We start from the raw sequence: 23,113 nt of genomic DNA, 5'->3' as shown, positions 1-23,113 counted from the left end.
CTATTTGGCCCTTCTTCGGTGGGTGGGTAGGTACCCGAATGGGGCATAAGCCTCAAGCTAAACGCTTTATAGTCTAAATATATCATACACCATCAGGCATCTCTCATATTGTGGAGTTATACTTCATAACTGTTTTGCCATCATTGCATCACTCGGGTACCTACCCACCCACCGAAGAAGGGCCAAATAGCTTTGAAACGGTGCCGTCTGGGGGGCCTGATGGCCACTGAGTTTCCTCGAATAGGTAACAACAATCTTCTCTACTGGGGAAGCGTTGCCTATTCGAGGAATATATGAGTGTGAGTTGAAGGAGCAACTGTCCCTTTCTTCCTTCTACGGCATTTCCTTCCTCTACCTCTCCTACTATCACCTTCCTACATCTTTATCTCTTTTCTAAGTCTAATAAGGATAGTATGAGGATAATTGAGAACTTTATCCCATACCATATTTCAAAATGGTGCCGTCTGGGTGGTGGTATCCATCTGAGAATAAGTAACATTAGTCTTCTCCTCAGGTGAAGCATTACTTACTCGAAGTAGTGCAATATCATGGCAACTCGTTGTGAAGGTATTCACAATATGAGATATAACTTTGCCAATATTCAAAACGATGCCGCTTTGCTAATATTCTGTTCATTCGGATTTGGCTATGTATTATTGATGCTTTCGCACTATACTTATACATAGTCTAGTCTATCTATATTCTACAACAATCACGAAATGCTATGATGCACGTTAAACGCAAGGAAAAAACAAAGATTTTTTAAAATGTGAATGTGAGCCTCAGCATTTCCGGAATTTTCGACTTTCATGTCATAATTTCTAACCTCAAGTATACGGTAATCCTAGCTCAGACAAAGAGCTCAGTTCGGCTGTTGATGATGTTCCCTTCGCATTGCTGAATTCAATCGTAAGAGGTGACGAGTCCTGGTGTTTCTGAAGAAAAAAAACCATGAAATTGCAATCGCCATGCTCCCAGAGACAAAAAAAAGTCTAGTTTTCAAAAAATCCAAAACCAAAATGGTGTTCATCACTTTGATCGCAAGGGAATCATTCACAAGAAATTTGTTCTACCAATCAATACAGTAAAAGTATTACTGCGCACATTTTTAGATAATTTTGTTAAAAACATTCATGCAGACCAGTTTCCAGAAAAAATGGGTTAGCTCCAATTGCACGTAAATGCTGAGCCGCATTCTATGCTGGTTATCAAGTTGTCAGCACTGTGTGAGATTGCGGAACTAAGTCACCACCCATCCCTTACTCCAGAGGACTAATTTTTGTTTCCAAAAACGAAATTCATGGAGAATATATGACGATTTGGTGGTGTAGATAGCATTTCTCAACCTGTGGCTCGTCGCAGAAAAAATTGGGCTGGTCGCGAAATTTTCGACATAACACAAGGAATCATATTAAAAATAAAATAAAATGCCATATATGCTGTAAACATAAAAAATTGAGATCAAAACCATGATTATTCTGTGAATAAACAACTTCTAAAATGGTGGATCGTAGATTTTTTTAAAATTTAATTTAATTTTATTTATTTTTAAAGTTTGGGCGGGTCGCGTTATAAAGAGTCTGAGAAAGGATGGTGCAGAGAACATTAAAATAAATTTGGTCTGCCACAGATCTCTTTGTCCTGTGCAGTTTTTTCTCTAAGAATGTTAACTAAGTAAACAACCAGATCGGTGTCAATACTTGAAAATGAACCACAAAGGCTGGGTTCGAAATGCAATTAAAAATAGAGCTAGGCTGCTTAGTAGTTGAGTAAACTTTTTTAATCTGTGGTATAATCCGAATTCTAGTAGAATTCAGAATCTGTTGGTTTTTTGCAGTATACCTACAAAAAATGAAGCCCAAAATCTAGGCCGAGTAAAGTGTCTGATTTCTAAAATACTTTTTGAGTAACTGTTCAAAAATTGTAATTATAATTCCGCGTATGCCTTTCCACATCGGGATTATTCTGAAAAATGGAAGAAATTGCTCACAGAAGTCTTCTGTCTTTATCACTCTCGCCAAAAGATGGCTATATTTTATTCTTGTATGGAAACAGTTGAAATGTCTTTTCAAACAACCTTGTACATTAATGGGTCTTTTAATTCGAGAAACAGGCATTTTACAGATTTTCCAGGACTTTGCAACAGTACGTACAAAATTTCGCAGAACTTTCTGCCGTGCTAATTGTTTTATTTTTATCGACAAAATCCTTTTAATTGTCGATCATGGTCTCACACTGGTTAACCAATCTGTTAATTGCAGATCTGCTTGCAACTTTATTGTGCACAGGGCTGTGAAAAAGGGGGTGGTGATGCACTGTATGTGAAAAACGACATCCCACTAACAAGGTGACCTGAAAGGTTTTAGTATTACTATTTGCGATGTGAAATGATGCAAAGAAGCAATCTTACACAGCACCAGCAAAAAAAAAAAAAAATATCTGTTCATCCTCTCTAATTGCTAAACCATAATTATAGCAAAAGGCAGGGCGCCATCATCCACTAATCGAATTTAATCGAAATTCATTCGGAATTTGAAAAACACTTATTTACCTTGACTTCAGTCAAGCTTTTGATACGGTGCCCATGAAAGGCTATTATGAACTGGGGTAAATTAGATTAATGACAAGATACTTCATTAAATCAAGCAGATAAGAAACAGAGAACAGTCATAAATGGACATAGCTCAGGACAGACCAGTGTAGCAAGGGAGTCGCCAGGGTTCAATGCTGATCAGCATTACGGCCACTTTTTGTTTCTTATCTTCCTTAATGACAATGATGAGGGAGTACAGGGAAAGTTGTCAAGGTTTGCTGATGATTTAAAGGTAAGAAAAGTGGTTAACGACCAGGCCAATTCTTTCAAAATGACTTAGACGGGTTGCGTTAAAATTAAAAAAAAAAAGAAAAAAGGCAATTGAACTTTAATGCTTCTAAATGTAAGGTTTTGCATCTAAGGGCCAAAAATCCAAGAATAATGAAGATTATTCTAAGCTATGGGAAATGGAGTTAAAAGTGGTTACGGAGGAAAAAGACTTGGGGGCGATGATTCAGTCAGACAGAGAATTTCTATGCAGTATAAACGGCCGGTTAAGAAAGCAGATGATGCCCTGTCTATGATATATTGGTCCTTCACAAGTAAAGAAAGGATGCCATTGTCCCTTTATATAAGGCAACGGTGAGACAGCATTTAGAATATTGTGTTCAGGTCTGGTGTTCACATTTGAAGAAAGAACTTTTAGAAAGAGTTCAAAAGAATGGCAACCAGATTGGTGAAGGAGCTATCGAGTTCCATATGAAGAACGGCTCAGAAGGTGCGACTGCAATGCATGAAAACTAGACAACTTGGGAGGGGGGATGATACAATTATCTAAGGCTCTGAAGGGAATCAGAAAAATGAACGAGGGTTGTTCATTTCTCGGTAACGTTCTGCACAAATATAGAATTTTGGGTAATAACAGAAGGCTGGATCTCATGAAGTTTACTTTCGGGCAGGGTGTTATCCAGTGGCGAACAAAAAAACTGCATCACCTTAAAAAAAAGTAACATTTGTAGTGAAACGTATAAGATATTGTTGGATTATAGTCATTTTGTTTGTCGAAAAGCAAAGGTATTGCGTCAGAGAACACTTCTATTGCATCAAACAGTAATTGCAAGGTATTGCATCAGCCGTTTCTATAAATACGGCGTTGGAAGGGTATATAAACTCATTAGTATCCTGTTTTGCGGAGGTGTAAGCATGGCTCCATATGTTCAGTTGACACCAAGGAAAAAAAGTGTAGCTGTTGCTCTGTCCCAGGAAGGGTTATCCTGATAAAATAGGCTTCCACCAGTCAACAGTATCCCAAGTGCTCAAATTAAAGTGTGAAACTTGTGATGTGAAGAGACCCGGATCAGGCCGTAAGAGAGTGACTACGCCTTCCCAAGATCGATATTTGAAACAGCTATGCCTTCGTAATCCCAATGCTAGTGCTCCTGATCTAAAATTGAACTTTGGGATGGCTTCTGGTGTTGAAACACGTGCACAAGCTATCCAAAGATGGCTTTCGTAATGTGGTCTGCATGCCTATCGGCCCAAGAAGAAGCCTTTGTTGACCCAACAAATGAGGAAGAAGCAACTTTCTTGGGCTAAAACGCATGTTTCATGGACAAAAGAACAATGGGACCCCGTCATCTTTTCTGACGAATCGAAATTCAATCTGCATGGCTCGGATGTGAAGCGATATGTCAGAAGACGAAAATCGGAGGCATACCATCCTGACTGCATAACACCGACTGTAAAGTTCCCCGCCGGTCAGGTGGCCTGGGGTGGGGCGAATTAAGTTTATTAACGGAACGGTGAATGCAAAAACTTGCTATCTTGGAGGAGTGCTTGAAACCCGTTATTAGGGATCAACACACAGACGTCCAAAACTGCATTTTTCAACAGGACTCAGCACCTTGCCACACAGCAAAATTGGTAAGTTTTATGCTATTTAGATTTAACGATGAGTTTGTCTTCTTGTCTCACAAGGCTTAAAACATACTTACACCAATGTTTTCCCTCGTTTTTCTCCCTTAAGGTGCAGTCATACCTCAGAAATGCTGGCATTACAGTGTTGGACTGGCCCGGCAACAGTTGAACCCTATTGAAAATTGCTGGTACATAATGTCGTCTAAAATTGCTCAGAAGCCAACAAGTAAGATTCAGCTACAGGAGAGCATTGTAAGGGTGTGGTACCACAAAATTGGGAAACCATATATCCAGAAGTTGATTAACTCTATGCCAGATCGTTGCAAGGCTGTAATTGCAGCTCGAAGAGGAACAACAAAATATTGAGAACTTATTTTGCTGATTTACAGTACATACTACTATTACATTATCTTGTCATTTCGGTACACGTAAATGCAATAAAATATGTTTGGTTGTCATGATTTTCATTTGCATGATTTCTCATATTTCCATTGATTACGCATTTTACCCTTTGGGAAGATATTTATGGCAATTAGGTATATCAGGTGAAGTCTTTTTATTAGATTTCATTCACAGAGATATATATCAGGCTACTAGAGACGGTCGTGTTCCAAGCCGCTAAGTGGATTTTTCTTATTTATTGATTTGAAATTATTGTTTTTCTAAAACTTTTGATTTAAATTTAGCAGTATAGCATTGTTTTGTGATTTTCTGATTAACTTGGTGTATTTATTCTTTGCTCGGCCTTGTAATTGCATAAAAGTATCGGTAAAGGTTTCCACGTGTTTCAACTCCGCTAGCGTTCGTAATTTTCCCGCTATTGTGATACGATAGTTGTATGCCGTACTAGATAGCGTTAGTTGAACTTCGTTAGCAGTTAAATTGTACGTTTAAATAAATACATATAACGACTTAGATTACAAACGTAATATAATTAATAACATAACATAATTAATTATAATTAATTAATAAATTAATAGAATCATGACTCAGACCAGAGCAGCAAAGCAAAAGGCTCAAGCTAATGGAAGCGCTGTGGCTCAGAGCAGAACTGAGGGGGGCAGTTGTCCTCTGACTCACAGCCTTATAAAATGCACTGTTTGCTTGATGTTTGCAGAGCAATCGGGTACGGGACATGATACTGCCAAGGGGGATGTCTTTGTGTGTGCGCGATGCAAGGAGTGTATCGATATCAGGCAACAACTCGGCGTTCTTGTGGGCCTATATGAGAGCTTGAAGGACAGGGTGGATGCCCTCGAAGAAACTAAATTGAGGAGCCCATCAAGCTCTCAGCTGCCCACATCAACGCCAGAGCTTGCACTTGGGCATCGCGTGACACAGAGACAACCCCCAAGGCAGAATGCGCTGGTCCCGAAGGAACTAGTAGTTGTTGGTGACTCTATTGTCAGGGAAACGGGGAACATGCTTTGTAAAAAAGATAGGTGGAACAGGACCAGGGTATGTCTGCCAGGGGCAAAGGTTGATGACGTTGTAGAGCGAATATCATCTTTTAAGGGCACAAAAGGTGATATAGTTGTACACGTTGGCACTAATAATATTAAGAGTAGGAGACCGGCAGAATTACTTAACAAGTACAGGTCACTGTTGAACAAAAGCCGAGAATTAGGGTTGAATTTGAAAGTGTCTGCAATTCTGCCCAGACACGATAGGAGGGAGTATATGATGAGAGCCTTGTCGATCAATTCGGCCCTGGAAAGATTGTGCAAGGCTCAAGGGGTAGAATTTTTTTCAGCCTGGACTGTACTTGTTAACAGGAGAGATTGCTTCTACAGGGATGGGATACACTTAAATAGAAAGGGTGCAAGAATATTTGCTGATGCTATCGAGGCAGTGTTAGGTGGGTCAGAAAACTGCTAGCTTGGGGGGAGACAAAGACCAATAGATTGACAGTAGCCACTGGCAGAGGTGAAAGAGATTCTTGCACTGCTTCTATTAGAATGAGCAGAAGCCTGAAAAACAAGATGCATGGTATTTCAGAGACTGCTGGGAGCCATTGCGGTACAAATAAACACATGGGTTGTGTTAGGGTAGCTAAGAATAGAAACAGGTGCATGTATACTTGCGTGTACACCAATGCTAGAAGTTTAGTAAATAAATTTGATGAATTTGAGGTATTGCTCAAAACATCAAAGGCAGATATTGTTGGGATATCAGAGACGTGGTGTCACACAGATATAAGGGATGCAGAACTGGAATTTGGGGAGTACAACGTCTACAGAAAGGATAGACAGGATAGGAAGGGGGGAGGGGTTATGCTATTAGTTAAGAAACACATAAAAACCAAGGAAGTGAAGCCAGTCGACATCGCCGGACAGTGCAGTGTTGAGTCAGTTTGGTGTGACATAAGCATTGGGAGATCAAAATTGAGAGTAGGAGTGTGCTATAGGCCTAATGACTCTGATGAGTATAATAAGGAACTGTACAGGGAAATAGAGTGGGCTAGTAAATCAGAGAGTCTTATAATGGGAGATTTTAATTTCCCAGATATTGACTGGAATTTGGGGGCTGGTTACTCACACACTAGCAGGGCTTTTGTGGATTTATTGGATGATTGTTTTCTACATCAGCATGTTCAGGAGGCAACTAGAGGGAGTAATACTCTTGATTTGATTATCAGCAGTGATTCTTCATGCATTAAGAATCTGCAGATAAATGAACCACTAGGTGGTAGTGATCACAGTGTGCTGAAGTGGGATTTACTGAAAGAGGTAACTACCATTAGGGGTAAAGGGAAGGGTTATTGCTTCCGTAAAGGCGACTACGATGGACTGAGACAGTATTTAAATTCTATACAGTGGGACCAACTGATGATGTTACCAACAGCAAATTCAAAATGGGAAGCATTCAAAGAACGTATCTTGGAAGCTACTAGGCTTTACATACCAACTAAGAAATATTGTTCAAGGTTTAGGCCAAAATGGATGTCAGATGAACTAATGAGGCATGGCAGAGAAGAAAAATGCATGGGATACTTACAAATTAACACATGACACAGAAGCCTATGATAGATACAAGTTGATATGCAACCAAGTTACAAAGGAGGTTAGGCAGGCGAAGGCAGATTACGAGAAATCCTTGGCAAGGGATGCAAAGAAAAACAGCAAAGAGTTCTTTACTTATGTAAACTCTAGAAGGAAGGGGATGAATCAGATTGGTCCACTTGATATTGATGGGTCAACTGTTGATGATCCTGCTCAGGTAGCTAACAAACTAAATGAATATTTTGCATCGACATTCACACATGAGGAGTTATTCAGCAAGGGGAATGCCAGAGGTGTATTCAACTCTAGCAGTAAGCTACAGAATCTTGAAATAACTGGGAGTAAAGTGGAGGAGAAACTGTTGAAGATAAACACAAGAAAGGCACCCGGGGTGGATGGGATCTATCCAGTTATATTAAAGGAGGCAGCAAGGGAAGTAAGCAAACCCTTAGCCATAATTATGAGAGCTTCCTTGGACTCAGGGGAGGTACCCATAGACTGGAAATGTGCAAATGTGACCAATTCACAAAGGAGGATCAAAGGCTGACACAAGTAACTATAGACCTGTGAGCTTAACTTCTGTTCCAGGAAAATTAATGGAGGCACTGGTTAAAGAAGCACTGCAGGATCATTTAGACAAGACTTCAGTTATAGCTCAGACACAGCATGGTTTTGTTAAGGGGAAGTCTTGCCTGACCAACTTGATTGGATACTATGATGCAGTCACAAAAGAACTGGATGCAGGTAATAACTTTGATATTATATACTTGGATCTTAGAAAGGCTTTTGATACTGTTGCACATGGAAGACTGCTACACAAATTGGAGCAGTGTGACATTGGAGGCAAATTGCTGCTATGGATAAAGGGGTGGTTGAGTGGGAGAAGACAGAGAGTGGTAATCAATGGACACTGCTCATCGTGGACTAATGTTATTAGTGGAGTCCCTCAGGGCTCAGTGTTGGGTCCATTATTGTTTTCTGTATTTATAAATGATATTGATGATGGTATATCAAGCTTAATGTCCAAGTTTGCAGATGATACAAAGGTTGGCAGGGTTGTCAAGGACACTACTGACACTACACTGCTGCAACAGGATCTGGAAAGGTTGAGCAGATGGGCTGAGAGGTGGCAAATGAAGTTTAACATTGACAAATGTAAAGTACTACATATGGGAAACAGCAACCCCAGAGCAACGTATCAACTCTGTGGTACTACACTGACAGTGGTAGAGAATGAAAGGGACTTGGGGGTGATTGTGCAGGCAGATATGAAGTTCTCTGAGCAGTGCAGACGGGCTGCAAGAGTAGCTCATGGAGTATTGTCAATGATATACAGGAATTTTTCCAGCAGGGATAAGGAGGTGATTATTCCATTGTACAAGGCAATGGTCAGGCCACACCTAGAGTACTGTATACAGGTCTGGAGGCCTCATTTCAAGAAGGATGTAGAGCTGCTGGAACGAGTACAGAGAAGGGCAACAAGATTAGTGAATGGAACAAAGGGGTGCTCTTACGATGAAAGGCTTAAGTTTTGCAAATTACAGTGTCTGGAGACTAGGCACCAGCGAGGTGATCTGATAGAGATGTATAAAGCCTTGAATGGTTTAAGCATGCTCAATGCTGATGGGATTCTTCCTCTAGCTCAGAAAAATCACCTGAGAGGGCATAAATTCAAATTGAGGAAAGACAGATGTAGGATAGATGTGCGGAAATTTGCCTTTAGCCAGCGGGTGGTTGGTTGGTGGAACAGACTTCCATCCCTTGTGGTGGAGGTTGATAGCCTAAATAAGTTTAAGGCTCAGCTGGACAGGTATTTTGAACGAACAGAGGGGTGAAGTGGAAGTGGTTTTTTTTTTTTTTTTTTTGGCTGATGCTGCATAAGCTTGCTTTCTTGCATCAAATGCCTCTACTAATGCTAATGCTAATATCCCATCTAAAAAATGCATTTCGAACATTTTCTGCAACCCACAATGCAGCGCAAAACACATTATTTTAAAAATTCACAAGTGATGCAGTTTTTTTGTCCGCCACTGTAGATCATTTGGAATGATGTGCCTGTCATAGTGGTCTAGGTGGATAGTTGGGTAACATTGAAAGTCGAATTGGACACTTTTTTGATGGAGAAGGTACAAATTGACAGACAGAAATGATAGGAAGATTCCCACTGCTGCACTTTTGTGCATACGTTTCCAGTTATAATACGATCGATAATGCAGATCAAAGGTAAAATCGTAAAACTGATATTTATATCACACTAATAGATTTTAATTTTTAATTATTTTGGCTTTCTTTACATGCAATTGTGCCATGCTATATGTTTGCTATACAATTGTATATGCTATATCTGTCGATTTGTACCTCTCAATTAATTATCATAAATGAAAATGTTCATATTATTCTAGCTAATATTAGTATAATATAAATTAAATTTATATTATACTAATATTAGCTAGATTCAGAAAATATCATTGGAAGACAACTGTTATAATCTAATCTATGTCTTCAAAGACAAGCCTGATGCCAAGACTAATGAGAAAGACGAGATTTCCTTTTTCGTACTTTGTTTTTCCTGAATACCTAAAATCAAGTAACATTAATTTTTTTTATATAAAAAATCGCGTTCGCGCGAAAACATTTAAGATGATCTACCCCTTCTTCAATTACATAATTCAAGAACAGCCCTCCAAGAAAAACTTTCACTGACTATAACTTCGCTTACACATATACAAGGAAGGAAAAAAAACTTTAAAATAATATAATATTAAAGATTTGTGCAACTTACTTTCCACAAACAGTTTTGTTAACCAGCTAGTACATTTACAAGTAATTATTCTGGTTAATCCAATATAAAGTACTGTAATTTTACGTGCTACTTTGAAGCGCTTCAGTTTTTACCTCCAAACGACAGTAACAGAAAATGAACGTTCGCATAAGAAATTATTTTGGAGTTCTTTTTAATGAAAAGCCTCCGCTCCTTCATGATATATATAAAATTTGCCAAGTAATAAAACAACGATTTCAAGTTCAAAACCCTCAATCACTAAAATAGGTCGCTGGCGATGACCCGTTGTTTTATAAGGATTGGTTTCAAAGGCTTGGATGAAAGGTAACTGGTTCCATAAAATGTGACAGGTTAAAAGAAGTTAAGATCCGGCTCACTTCTAAAGAAACGTTAACGGCTCTCATAAAATTAAATGAATTCTGTGGCGCTTTCGTGCAGACATGCATACACTATCTATTCAGAATTATTTGGACACCAGCACCTTTTAACAAAGTAGACTTTTATTAAAGAAATTAATAATGTGTTCGGCAGCCTTTAATTAGAATAACAGCACTGATTCTTGGTAGAAGACATTCGACTAATTCACAACAGCAGAAGGTCGGAATTTAACGAAATTAAAGGCAGACTCCTTCGCGGCCAGTCGTATTGGCATAGCTCTGCACTCCAACTCTTTTTTTTTTTTTTTTTTGTAGGTTTTTTTTAGTTTTCTATGCATATTTAAAAAAATGTTTAGATTTGTGCTAAGTTTATTATCACTAAAAAATTCAGGCAGGAAGAAAACTAAGTTTTCATCTAATGGTAAGTAAGTAATCCAAAGTGGAAAGCAAACGCACTGGCTAGAGTTCCTTAATATCAGAACTGGCCCTCTGACAAATGGTTATTCCATCTCAGTTCAACCAGTTTCAAAAAATTACTTATAATATGAAATGCTACTCTGCCAAATTGTAGCTTTTTTTTTTTTTTAGTTAATTAGTAACAGAATAACGACTGCCTAAAGACAACCTCCAAGTCCAGACCATGCGTTAAGCGTGGCACAAAAGGCTATTTCATCTGCCTTTACCTTTCTATCTATCATATGCAAGATGCATATGATAGATAGAAAATAGCAAGGCAGATTTCTCTGCTCACTAGGATTTTGAATTTCAAGGTAAAATTGAGGATTCATTGTTTATATGATATATACATTTCCAACACTGGACTTTCAATTAATCACGTGGTTGTCATTTGCACTGCACTTGTTCAAAAACTACAATCCCTTGAAAAATGCTACTGTTCCAAACAAACAACATCTATCTATATGATAAAACATACAACCCTAGTAAGTAATGTTTGCTAGATACCAGTGGCGAAACTACCTTTGCGCCAAGTCCGCCACTGCAAGGATGCCCGACGACTGGTTCGGGAGGGGGGGGGGAATAATTTATTGTTTCGCCTCTGGTTATAGCATTATCAAATGACTCAGAGTTTCACCTAAGCAGCAGCAAGTTAACGAAGAGTTCTTAACACTTCGCTAAGAATTTTTTTTTGTTAAATTACTTTATCACTACCCAGTACTTTTATAACTATTCTTACGAACGCTTACAATTTTTTAAATGGTGTAAAATGTAACGTTCATTTAGTTAATTTTTCCATATCTGTGTATATTTACAGTACATCTGCAAATGTTGTGCTTTGCAAGTAAAGCTGACGCGCAGAGTAAATAAAACAAGTTTTTTCAGGAATGCTTGATTTTTTCATAAATGAATTGAATTTTTTTTTTCTGTGATTAATAGAAGTGAAAAGTAAATATAGCTATTTCCTTATCAGTTAATTACTGCTCTTTTAATAGGACCTATCTTAACCCCTAGACCAGTGGTTTTCAATCTTTTTTTTTTTTAATAACAGCACCCCTAAGTGATTTATTTTATTTTTCGACACCCCCTACTCAGTTTTCTGCCTGTTAGATCCGATTCTCTCTCTGTATATATAATATTAAAAAATATATATGTTATATGATAGTTATTACAATAATATAATTATAAAAATTACATTTCATAATACAAATTATATATATATACAGTATATAATCATTTTATTCTTTATATAGAGGTAATAAGTACAGTAAACATCATTTATAGATCACCACAAAATTAAAAAGATACCGTACACATTTTTATAAGGAAATAAACATATAAATTTAAAAAATAATAACAATAAGTTTAAGTAACTTAAACCCAAATTACGTGGTACCCCTGGAATGTTGTTGTGGCACCCCGGTTGAAAACCACTGTCCTAGGCAAACAAGACAAGGCAAGACAAAAAAAAATATATATATATTTTTTTATAATTCAAAAAACACAAAATTCTATCATAGTGCCCTCTGCTACTCCGGCGTAATCGCCGGAGTAGCAGAGGGCACTATATTTCTTCGGCGATTACGGCCGCAAAAAAAAGCCTTCTTCCGAAAACTTTCATCTGTATCAAATAACACGTATTCAACTGTATGGTATTGAACAAACAGCCGCCTCACCTTACAGCAGAATAGTATAATATCAGTAATTTAAAAAGCAGTTTCAAGCAAGTATTACTGACAAGATGACTTTTTGAATGCACCATTGACGCCATGACTTCACAAAACAGCAAGAAAACCAGTCCATTTATCATTATTAATCCAAAGACATTAAACGTAATTTCATAATAAACACTTTTACAGCGCCCCAATACTTTTTGCCTAGGGCAAGCATATCTTCAAGTTAGTCCCTACCTTTTAACTGCATACAACACTCAATAAAACTCTACCTTGAATTTATTTAAACTATCAACTTCCACCAATGACAGATGGAAGTTTGTTCCAGCAATCAACTACCCGCTAGATAGAGGCAAATTTCCGCACATTATTTTACAACTGCCTGTCTTTCCTCAATTTTAATTTATGCTCCTTCATTTCGTAATCTGAGCAAGAGGAAGAATCCCATCAGAATTGGACCTGCTCAATCCATTCAAAGCCTTATACACCTCAATCAGATCACCTCGCAGGTGCTTAGTCTCTAGACGCTGCAATTTGAAGAACTTAAGCCTTTCTTAGTAAGAGGGCCCTTCGTTCCCATCACCAATCTTGTTGCCTTCTCTATATTCACTCAAGCAACTCTACATCCTTCCTAAAATGAGACCTCCAGACCTGTATGCAGTACTCAAGGTGTGGCCTGACCATTGCCTTATACAAAGTGATAATCACCTCCTTTTCCCTACTAGCAAAATTCTTGTATATCATTGACAATACCCATGACCTGCTCTGGCAGCCTGTCTGCACAGCTCAGAAAACTTCATATGTGTCTGCACAATTACTCCCCGGTCTTTTTCATTCTCTACCACCCTAAGTGTAGTATCACACAATTGGTACGATTCTCTGGGGTTACTTCTACCCATATGCAGTACTTTGCATTTGTCAATGTTAAACTTAAGTTGCCATTTCTCAGTCCATCTGCCCAACTTTCTAGATTCTGTTGCAGTAGCATACTGTCATTAATAACCCTGCCAACTTTGGTATCATCGGCAAACTTGGACATTAAGCCTGATATACCTTCATCAATATCATTGATAAATATACAAAACAACAGTGGACCCAACACCGAACCTTGTGGGACTCCACTAATAACATTAGTCCACGAAGAGCAGCACCCATTGATTACCACCCTCTGTCTTCTCCCACTCAACTACCCTTTCATCCATTGTAGCAACTTGCCCTTGACACCATACTGCTCCAATTTGTACAGTCTTCCATGCGCAACAGTATGAAAAGCTTCCCTGAAATCCAAGTATATGATATCAAAATTATTTTTTGCATTCAGTTCCTTTGTAACCACATCATAGTATTCAATCAAATTTGTCAGGCAAGATTTTCCCATGCTGTGTCTGAATTATTACTGCAGTCTATAATATTTATTACTCTCCTCCCGTATTGCTATTTTTAAGTCTCTTCTCGCTGCATAACTTCATAAGCGACATCACGTTTACGAGTCTTTTATAACAATACATGTGAAACGTGCATGGACTGATTTCAAAACTTTTACGCTAAAGACACTAACTACATGATATCCCTTGGTTCCATCAACTCATCCCCAGTATCCCCTACCCCACAAAAAAACATTATTCAGACTAGCGGTTTGCATGACCCACTAAGGAACATAATAACACCATAAAATTCCAAAACAGTAACAATTAATCGCACTTTAAACTTCAAAATTCAAGTAAAACTTTTTAGTTTAATTCAACAAAATTATTGAACTTGATCCAGTGATACTAACTTTGCAAAGTGTGATAGTTATTTAGCAATAGTCTTAGACACTACATTTAATAGCCACTTCGCTGGTCATAAATTCTTAATTCGATGGATGGGCTTGATGAAGTGATACCAGTTTCCCAATGTCTGGTTTAAAGTTACTTAGCAGGAGTCTTAAATCACCATGTTTAGTAATCTGGGGTCGATTTCTTTGCTTGGAGAGAAGTTGGATGACCACACTGAAACCAGCATAAAATATTTATATTCAACTACTTCCCAAACATGCACAAATCTTCATCTATACGGTATGTGTATACCCTGTTTATAGTGGCTCCCGGAAACCATCCATCTCCACAAATTTTCTCTGTGCTGGATTACACTCAGTAAAACGAGCCTGACGTGTAATGTTGATGTCTGTTTGCATGAGTTAATGCATGTACTGTTATGTATGTTGTTTATGTCAGGCCTCTTTGCTACAAGGGAGCAGCCATCTCCTGGACAACTGCTGCCCGTTCGACGGCACACGGAGTCAGACCTGTATCAATCAGTCATTGGAGGTAGTGCTATAAGTATGTTGATGTCAAACGGCACCAGGGGTTTCCCTCGTGCTATACCAGAAAGCATTTTATATACATGTATATAGATATAAAAGACCAGTGTTTCCCAAAATTGGGCGACACAGCCTATTCTGGAAAACACTGGTCTGAAGCTAACAACACTGCTTTAAAACTACATTTATGCGAATTTCTTTTTTCCATGCAATTTGTACAAGAAAAAAAAAAGAAAAAATATTAATTGCTGGATTTCTATTGGTCCGATTTGAATGGCTTGGAAAATATTTTTAAAAGGCTCAAATATAAAATTTCATGAAAATCCGTCCACTAGGAGTCCTGAAAAGAAAAAAAAAAAAAAAAGTCCAGAAAATTGCTGAATAAATAAATGGCGAGAGATTAAGAAACTTTTGTCAGTCTGTACCGATACAATCTAGACTGTACCTTCGTGTTTTTTTGGTTTTTTTTTGGGCAACCTGGGAGCTGGATTTGCTGGCACCCACCGTTATTGCACTACCTCCGGTGGGTGTGGGATTTGCGCGTTCTGCACGACAGTTGACAGTAGGCCCTGGCCCGGCTCCTCGTGCCAAGGATGGGCACCGGGTAGCAGCTGTCCAGATATTGGCTGCTTCCTTGTGGCCTGACACAAACAACATAAACTGCAGCGTTTACCAGACATTAATAACTACAATCAAAATGATGGAAACCAGCCTGGAAACGATTAATAACTACAATCAAAATGATGACTGGCACGATATCATCACCATGCTTCTGGCAGCTTTGTGAGTGGCACATCCCGCCATATGCATTCAGAGGCAAAAAATACTTGAGAATGAAGACCAACAGACTGAAGATGGCCGACAGGTTTATACCCGCCAGTGCGTTAGAATCAATTCAGTACCTAACACATATCGGAATTGACCTACTAAGGCTCACAGAAGATCCGAAATATAGGAAACAAACCGCAGTGTGGCTCTCTGAGGCTACTGTTGCCTAGTAGTTGTGTGAATTTCTGTCAAGAACTGTGTGTACGCAATTGAATAATGTATATCTCGCACAAGTTGATCAATGGATATGATGTTAAGATGAACTTTTGTATTACAATTGCCAGGACTCTAGACAGAAATGTAGTGAAGAGTAATTGTAGTTTAAATGTCATCTTTTCGTGTATATTTAACCTTTCTTGTATATTTTAGACATTCTTTTATTCACATTTTATGCTAATCCCCTGGCATTTTCTGCCGTGAAGGGAATTTGTTACTTACCAATGTACACCTATATTTTAAATTTGGTATGACAAATAAAGATTTATTATTATAGCAACACAACACACATTTATACACGTACACTTTTTCAGGCCCGCACTGCAGAGTTTCTGCATCATCACAGGTGAACAAGGTGGAGATGGGCTAATGCCTAGGAGCCACCCTCAATACAGGTAAACACACACATATACACGTACTCTCGGTTGTGCCACTGTACGGAGACACCAGCAATCCTGCCATTTGTGAACTAATAGCGTCCTTTTTCCATACAAAAGCTTTAAAAAATGACACTGAGGCTATGCAACTTTACTTACCGGCGACGTAGGCAATCATCTGGAGAGTCAAAAAAAAAAAAAAAAAAAAAAAAAATTCAGCCTACATCAGCTTTGAGATTTGTTAAGGAGGGTCTCGACTGCATGGGCGCCAGTTGCTAATATCAAGTCCAGAACCGCTTCTGCTTATAGGTAAGCTCGTTTCAATACATTACTTAATTCGTTGGCTTACACACTTTAATATTTACTGTTACCAGGCTTTAAAAAAAAAAAATAATAAATCAGTTCAAACCTTACTCAAATCATGAAAACTGGACGGATTAAAATTCTTAATATCGCGCGTTCCCTTTGAACTCATGCAGAGAAAAGTAGATTTAAGAAGATATCATGGTGTGTTAAGTTCAGATATAATTTAACATTTCTAAATTGAGAAATTATTTTCAAAACACACCACACTTTGTGAAAATCACCGACAAACTATTTTATTTAGATTCAACAGGAGATAATTCAATCGACCTGTCTTGTGTATGAATAGTCGAAATGTTTTCGCTAAGCATAATTCAGATACTAAAAAATATCCGAATATCTTCCATAAATCCAGTAACAACTTACATCGATCATCTTCATTCGTGAGCTAATACAGATTATAACAACTTTTACATCAGGAGATAATTGATTCGAATGTAAACGAAATTAATTCGCATAAACGAAACAGGGGCAAATCACCGATGGAGTTGTATTTATTATTTCGTTAAGTGAACCACTTGATTACAACGCATATATACGTATTCCAGCATTATTTTTATTCATGCTTATATTTTTTTGACAACATGGAAGCCATACTTTCAGATGCAATTCAGGGCCTGAAAATAATGAAATAAGTTTATATAAATAAACATGTGTCCGATTCTTAATGGTTACAAAGCTATGAATTTTAAATTTTAAATTTCAAAGGCTATTTGAATTTTAAAAATAATAAGTAAGAATAAGCAGCCGCATACCTAGTAAAACGTGTATTCATACTAACTACACATTTGCTCATTTTTATTTTTTTTTTAATTATTTTTAACCGCTGAAACGCTACACCCATTTTTTTTTTTTTTTTTTAAATTCAAACAGCTCCGTAACCACTCGGAACAGGATGCATGTTTATACAAACGTTTTTCATTGTTTTCAGGTCCTAAATCGATCCTGAAAGTACAGCCCACATGATAAGAAACACTATATTGGGAGGTACAGTACTCAATATCTTCGCAGAAATAAAAATATTTAAATGAAATTATGAACCTATTCTGTTCAAACAGAACTGCCAGCATCTCTGCTAGTACTGAAATGTGAGAGGGCTCATGAAGATTTATTTAATAGGGCATGCTGAAGTTCCTGAGCATTAAAAACAAATGGTGAAAATAATTTTACATTACTTTGCTAACCTAAATCTTTCCTGTCCTATGTGCTATTAAGTAAAGGAAGTCTTCAAGTTGCTTTCATATTTTGTTCTAAACTGGAGTTTAATCAGTCTCCGTTTTCGAATATCTATTGGGAAATATATAATGCCTAATATTTTATACATTATTAATAAAACAACAGTCTTGAAAAACAGACCTTGAGCTTCGGGTTGCATATCATAAAACTTTCTAGCGACGACAGACAAACTGACTTAAAATAAATTTATTAAAATAAATAAATAATATCTACATAAAATACTAAAAATCGTTAAAATACAATAAGATAAAAGCGTTAAAATATGGACAAAACTAATAAAATATACATTAGTTTTCCAGACGAAGTGCCTCTTTAGCTGATGAAGAGGCACTTCGTCTGGAAAGCTACTGTATATTTTATTAGTTTTGTCCATTTTTTAACTCTTTTATTTTATTTTCTCTCTTTTTTTTTATTTTATGTAGATATTATTTATTTATTTTAATAAATTTATTTTAATCAGTTTGTCGGTCGTCGCTAGAAAGTTTTATGATAAAACAGCATTCTTTTACTTCAAAATCTCCTCAGTTGATTCAACAGTACTAAAAAAAAAAAAAAAAAAAAAAAAAAAAATGTATAGGGGTATTTCAAAGAAGGCAGAAGGAACATGCACATCATGCGTGCGGGAACACAGAAATCGAGCAGAACCAGCAACAAGTCACTGTCGTGTGCTTCATGCACAGAAGATAGGTTTAAGAAATTATCATGGTTCGTTAAGTTTTGGTATAATTTAGCGTCTCTAAATTGAGAAATCATTTTCAAAACACGCAACAGAATAAAACAGAGTGAACGAATGAAGAAAATGTAATGCATACGCAATTTCATTAATGCAGGGCTTCATTATGGCTAAATGAACCATTACCAGAAAACTCTAACTGAAAGGAGTGAACAATACAGTATTTAATTTCCATCTACTGATGGGTTGCAGAATGTCTGTCGCTGAAACTACTATATAACTTATGGTACAGTTGCAGAATCATGCGACCGACGCATTAATGATTACATAAGTGATAATTACAGCATTAATGACGTCAATCATTAATGATGTAAACAGGTCTCGGAATGGCCACGCATCGGTAACGTTATGTACATACAGCAGACTCGATTTATCGGGACACTTAAAAACTCCAAATTAAAAAAAAAATCATAAAATTCAAGTAACGACTAGAATAGATTTTGAAAGTCGTAAATAAGCGACAAGAAGTGGCGTTATAAGTCGTCACTGGGAGATTAACGTGCCTATTATCTTGCAACCCCACACCCGCCGCTCAAAAAAGAGAGACCAAATGTTTAGTATGATTTAGTGCGTCGCGTCGATTATTGTGTTCCGTTGCATCGTAAAAAGACAAATTTTGTTTATTTGTCAGGGATGTCGAAATTTTTTTTATAGTATTTTTTTTTTTTTTTTGTATAGAAATCGCGAAAATGATGGGTAAACGCAAGAGTTGCGCTTTCAATTAAACAAAAATTTGAAATTATTATTCAAAAGTTTGAAAATGGTGCATCCATTAAATCTTTGATTAACTATTTTAATGTTGGTGACCAAAGCATACGCGACATTGCAAAAAATAAAGTGAAGCTATTCGATTTAAAATCGACATCCCGAAAAATAAAGGGAACCATCGTATTGGACACGCGATTAGTACGTGGTAAGTTTTTTCGTTTTTTATCTATCGCCATATTTTTTACGTAAGTTGCTGCATTTTTCGATACAGCAAGTCCCCGACTTACGCAACTACGGATTTACGTAAATTTCTTTTCACTCAATTTTTTTTTTTTTTTAGAATTGTAAAATTTAAAACAACAAAAATAATAATAAGCAATCAATAACGACGATCACGGCACGTACAAATTGCACAAGTGAGATCGGAGTAACAAGCAAAAAAAGCGTGTGTGTCCCTTTCACTGAAGATTTCAGTGAAAGGGACACACACTTCACCATAATAACGTAAAAACCACAGAATTCCAGCTATCGGTATCATCGCAAATGCAATAAGATCGAGTTTACTATCCGTTTATAATAGATTGTGCTAACAGAAACGCCCAATAAAACGGAAAGTGCAAATTGTTTTTATTGTATTTTGTTAACCTCCAGAAATGTGCTTTAGTAAAATTTCATTTTGACCGTTATCACAGTGCCGACTAAGAGAATAAGTGACAGCGCTACTAGTAAATCGACCAACAAAAGGAACGCGATCGATTTGGATTAGAAAATTGAACTAATAAGAATGTATGAAAATGGTCAAACATTAACAAGTATCGCGCTGAATTTAGATATGTCAATAATAATATAGTAGCAATATGTTGTCATTCCCGAGTTACGTAAAACTCGACGAAGTAAGAAGTCCTGGAACGTATCTCTTACGAGGACTTCTGTATTTTTGGATTAACCGGGAAATCGATTATCCGGGATTTGTTTTTTACCATCTATCCCGGAAAATCAAGAGTCTACTGTACTTGATTTATTAAAAATACATTTTATCAATGAGCGTCCCGTTTCGCATAATTTTCCATTTCGATGCAACACATTAAAATGTTTAAAACACCAGTATAAGGATTCGTCAACTTTACTTAAGTTATTTCATGACATTACTGGTACGCATTGAAGATTCATTCTTGGAAACAGGGGTGATCTGGGGAGCTGGCTGAATTTATTCTTTTAAAAAAACATCTCGTCGCTTCTGGTTTTACCTTTCAGGTTACGCAAATAAAAAGATGGAATAACTAATACAAGACAATATTAGGTGCAATAATACAATGGCAAACTGGTTGTAGTTAGCCCTGAGCAGTTTTTTTTTTTTTTTTTTTGATAACGGTAACATGCTACAGAAGCTATTGGCCCCGGCAGCGACTGCAGCCCGTACCAATCTGCCCCTGCAGTAATGTGTAAATAAACCAACAGTATTTCAATCTCATTCACTTACTTTTAAAGATCACGTCTTCAGCAGTGCTAAATTTGAACAAAGTTCGAAGAATCGAACTTTTTGAGTTCGCACATTGGGGCATTAATGCGTAATAGGTTAGCATAAATTAACATAATCTGTTTAGTAATAATTTAATAGTTTTTAATAGCATATATATATTTTACCTCCAAAATATGTTTTACCGGTGGACCTGGTTGAATTCTACCTTCTTTACCAGCAACGTTTATCAAATTAAAGAACCAAACCAAAGGCACCCAGTGTTTGTTAACTTTCGTAGGCAAAGTCTCAATCATGATACGTTCTTCTGTCGTTAAGAACCCTATTGGAAGAATTTCAAACATTGTACCAATCATAACAATGAACAAACAAATCTAAAAACATAAAATACATATTGAATGCCTCTTTCCAGGTTTATTTATTTATTTATTTAAGAGGATGAATTGAAAAGTAATTATACTCATACAGAAATAATGACAAAATTGTGGATATAATCTTGTTTGGTTATTTGATCCTCTATATAAACTATACCAAAATATAGGTTCATAAACTGATTACGTTTGGCTTGAGACTAACCGCTGAACTTTGTGTTTTTCAGATAATGGAAAATTTTGGACACTGTGTCGTCATATGATACCTGTAGAAGGAGGACTTAACGCCGAAAGAAATCCATTATGATATGATACATACTTTGGGTATATGTACATCATATTACGTGATGAAAAAATGGGCAAAAGAATTCAAACGGGTGGGCAAAAGAATTCATCGAAGATAACCTAGTAGTCGGCGACCAACAATGGATAACTGCCAAGAAAACATTGATTACATAGACGACAGCAGGCCGGCAATTATCAATCCACGAAATAATATAGGATACAGGCATCTCTGGACCATAGATCCAATGTTACTTCTTCAGCTCTTCAACACCTGTCTGAATGAGGGTAACTTTCCATCACGTTGGAAGCATGCTAACCTGAGGCTCTTACCTAAGGATCCCACAGGTACCTCCAAGGCATATCGCCCGATTGCGCTGCTTCCCATTCTCGGCAAGGTTTTTGAGAGACTCCTGCTCTCCCGCTTCCAACCCCGATATGAAGCCAGTGGTTTGGCATCCTCGCTTCAATTTGGATTCAAACAAGGGTGCTCCACAATTGATGCTCTATCTAAAACCCTCAAAGTTGCAGAACAGTCGGATGCAACTTATGTACTGGCAATCTTCATTGACTTCAAAGGAGCTTTTGACACAGTGTGGTGGCCGGGCGTTCTTCAGAGGGCCAGAGTCTCTAACTGCACTTGGAATTTCTACCACTGCCTCAAAAGCTACTTCTTTAACCGCAAGGTCAGCATCAAAACAAAATATCACTGCATCACTCGACATCTAACCCGAGGCTGTCCCCAGGGCTCCATCCTGGGGCCAGCTGTCTGGAACATGATACTCGACGACTGGCTCCTGAGGGACTACCCACACACTACTCAGCTTTCTTATGCCGACGACATGGTTATTATCATTGAGGGCCCCACCCGCGCCACCACAGAAACCCAGGCTACGGTTGTTCTCGCTGCTCTGTCCGTATGGGCCACGGAAAATAAACTCTCAGTCTCCACTGAGAAGAGCAAAACCCTCCTATTAAAAGGCAAACTGGACTTCTCCAGACCTCTTACCATACGTTTTAATGGCCGCCCACTGAAAAACTACCGATCGGTGAAGTACCTAGGAGTAATTTTGGACGACAGGAGAACTTTCATTCCTCATATCCAAGCTATCAAAGAAAAGATAAAAAATTACATCACTATGTTAGCACGCTTTACCCGCAAGGACTGGGATCTTAAAGGACCAACTCAACGCCTTTTATACTCAGCAGTATTTATACCAATTGTCACATATGGAGCTGCAGTATGGTACCACCGAATGACTTTAGTGCATGCTCAACGTAAAATTCAGCAAATTCAACGACTTATGCTACTACAAATGACCCACGCATGTAGAACGACATCAACTGCCGCCCTACAGCTACTAACTAACAGGCCGCCTCCCTTTGAACCTCCACGTCGCTTTTATCGGACTTTCTCATGCCATCAAGAAGAATAAGGAAGCTGAATTCCTCACTATTCAAACCCGTACCGATATCAAAC

At 37.6% G+C, this 23,113-nt stretch overlaps 1 protein-coding gene across 1 annotated transcript in view; it reads right to left on the bottom strand.

Moving 5' to 3' along the window:
- The window catches only part of LOC150090963 (bestrophin-4-like), a 102,287-nt gene that overhangs the window by 49,346 nt on the left and 29,828 nt on the right, over window positions 1-23,113 (bottom strand). The window contains exon 5 of the mRNA XM_090378750.1: window positions 21,148-21,302. Coding sequence (XP_090234876.1) covers window positions 21,148-21,302 — 155 coding nt within the window. The remainder of the gene's footprint in view (window positions 1-21,147; window positions 21,303-23,113) is intronic.

Source organism: Mastigoproctus giganteus, chromosome 1, assembly GCF_048544385.1.
Source record: "Mastigoproctus giganteus isolate SK-2022 chromosome 1, ASM4854438v1, whole genome shotgun sequence".
NCBI lineage: Eukaryota > Metazoa > Arthropoda > Arachnida > Uropygi > Thelyphonidae > Mastigoproctus > Mastigoproctus giganteus.
Note: the sequence above shows the minus strand (reverse complement) of the source record. Positions and strands in the feature narration are given on the sequence as shown.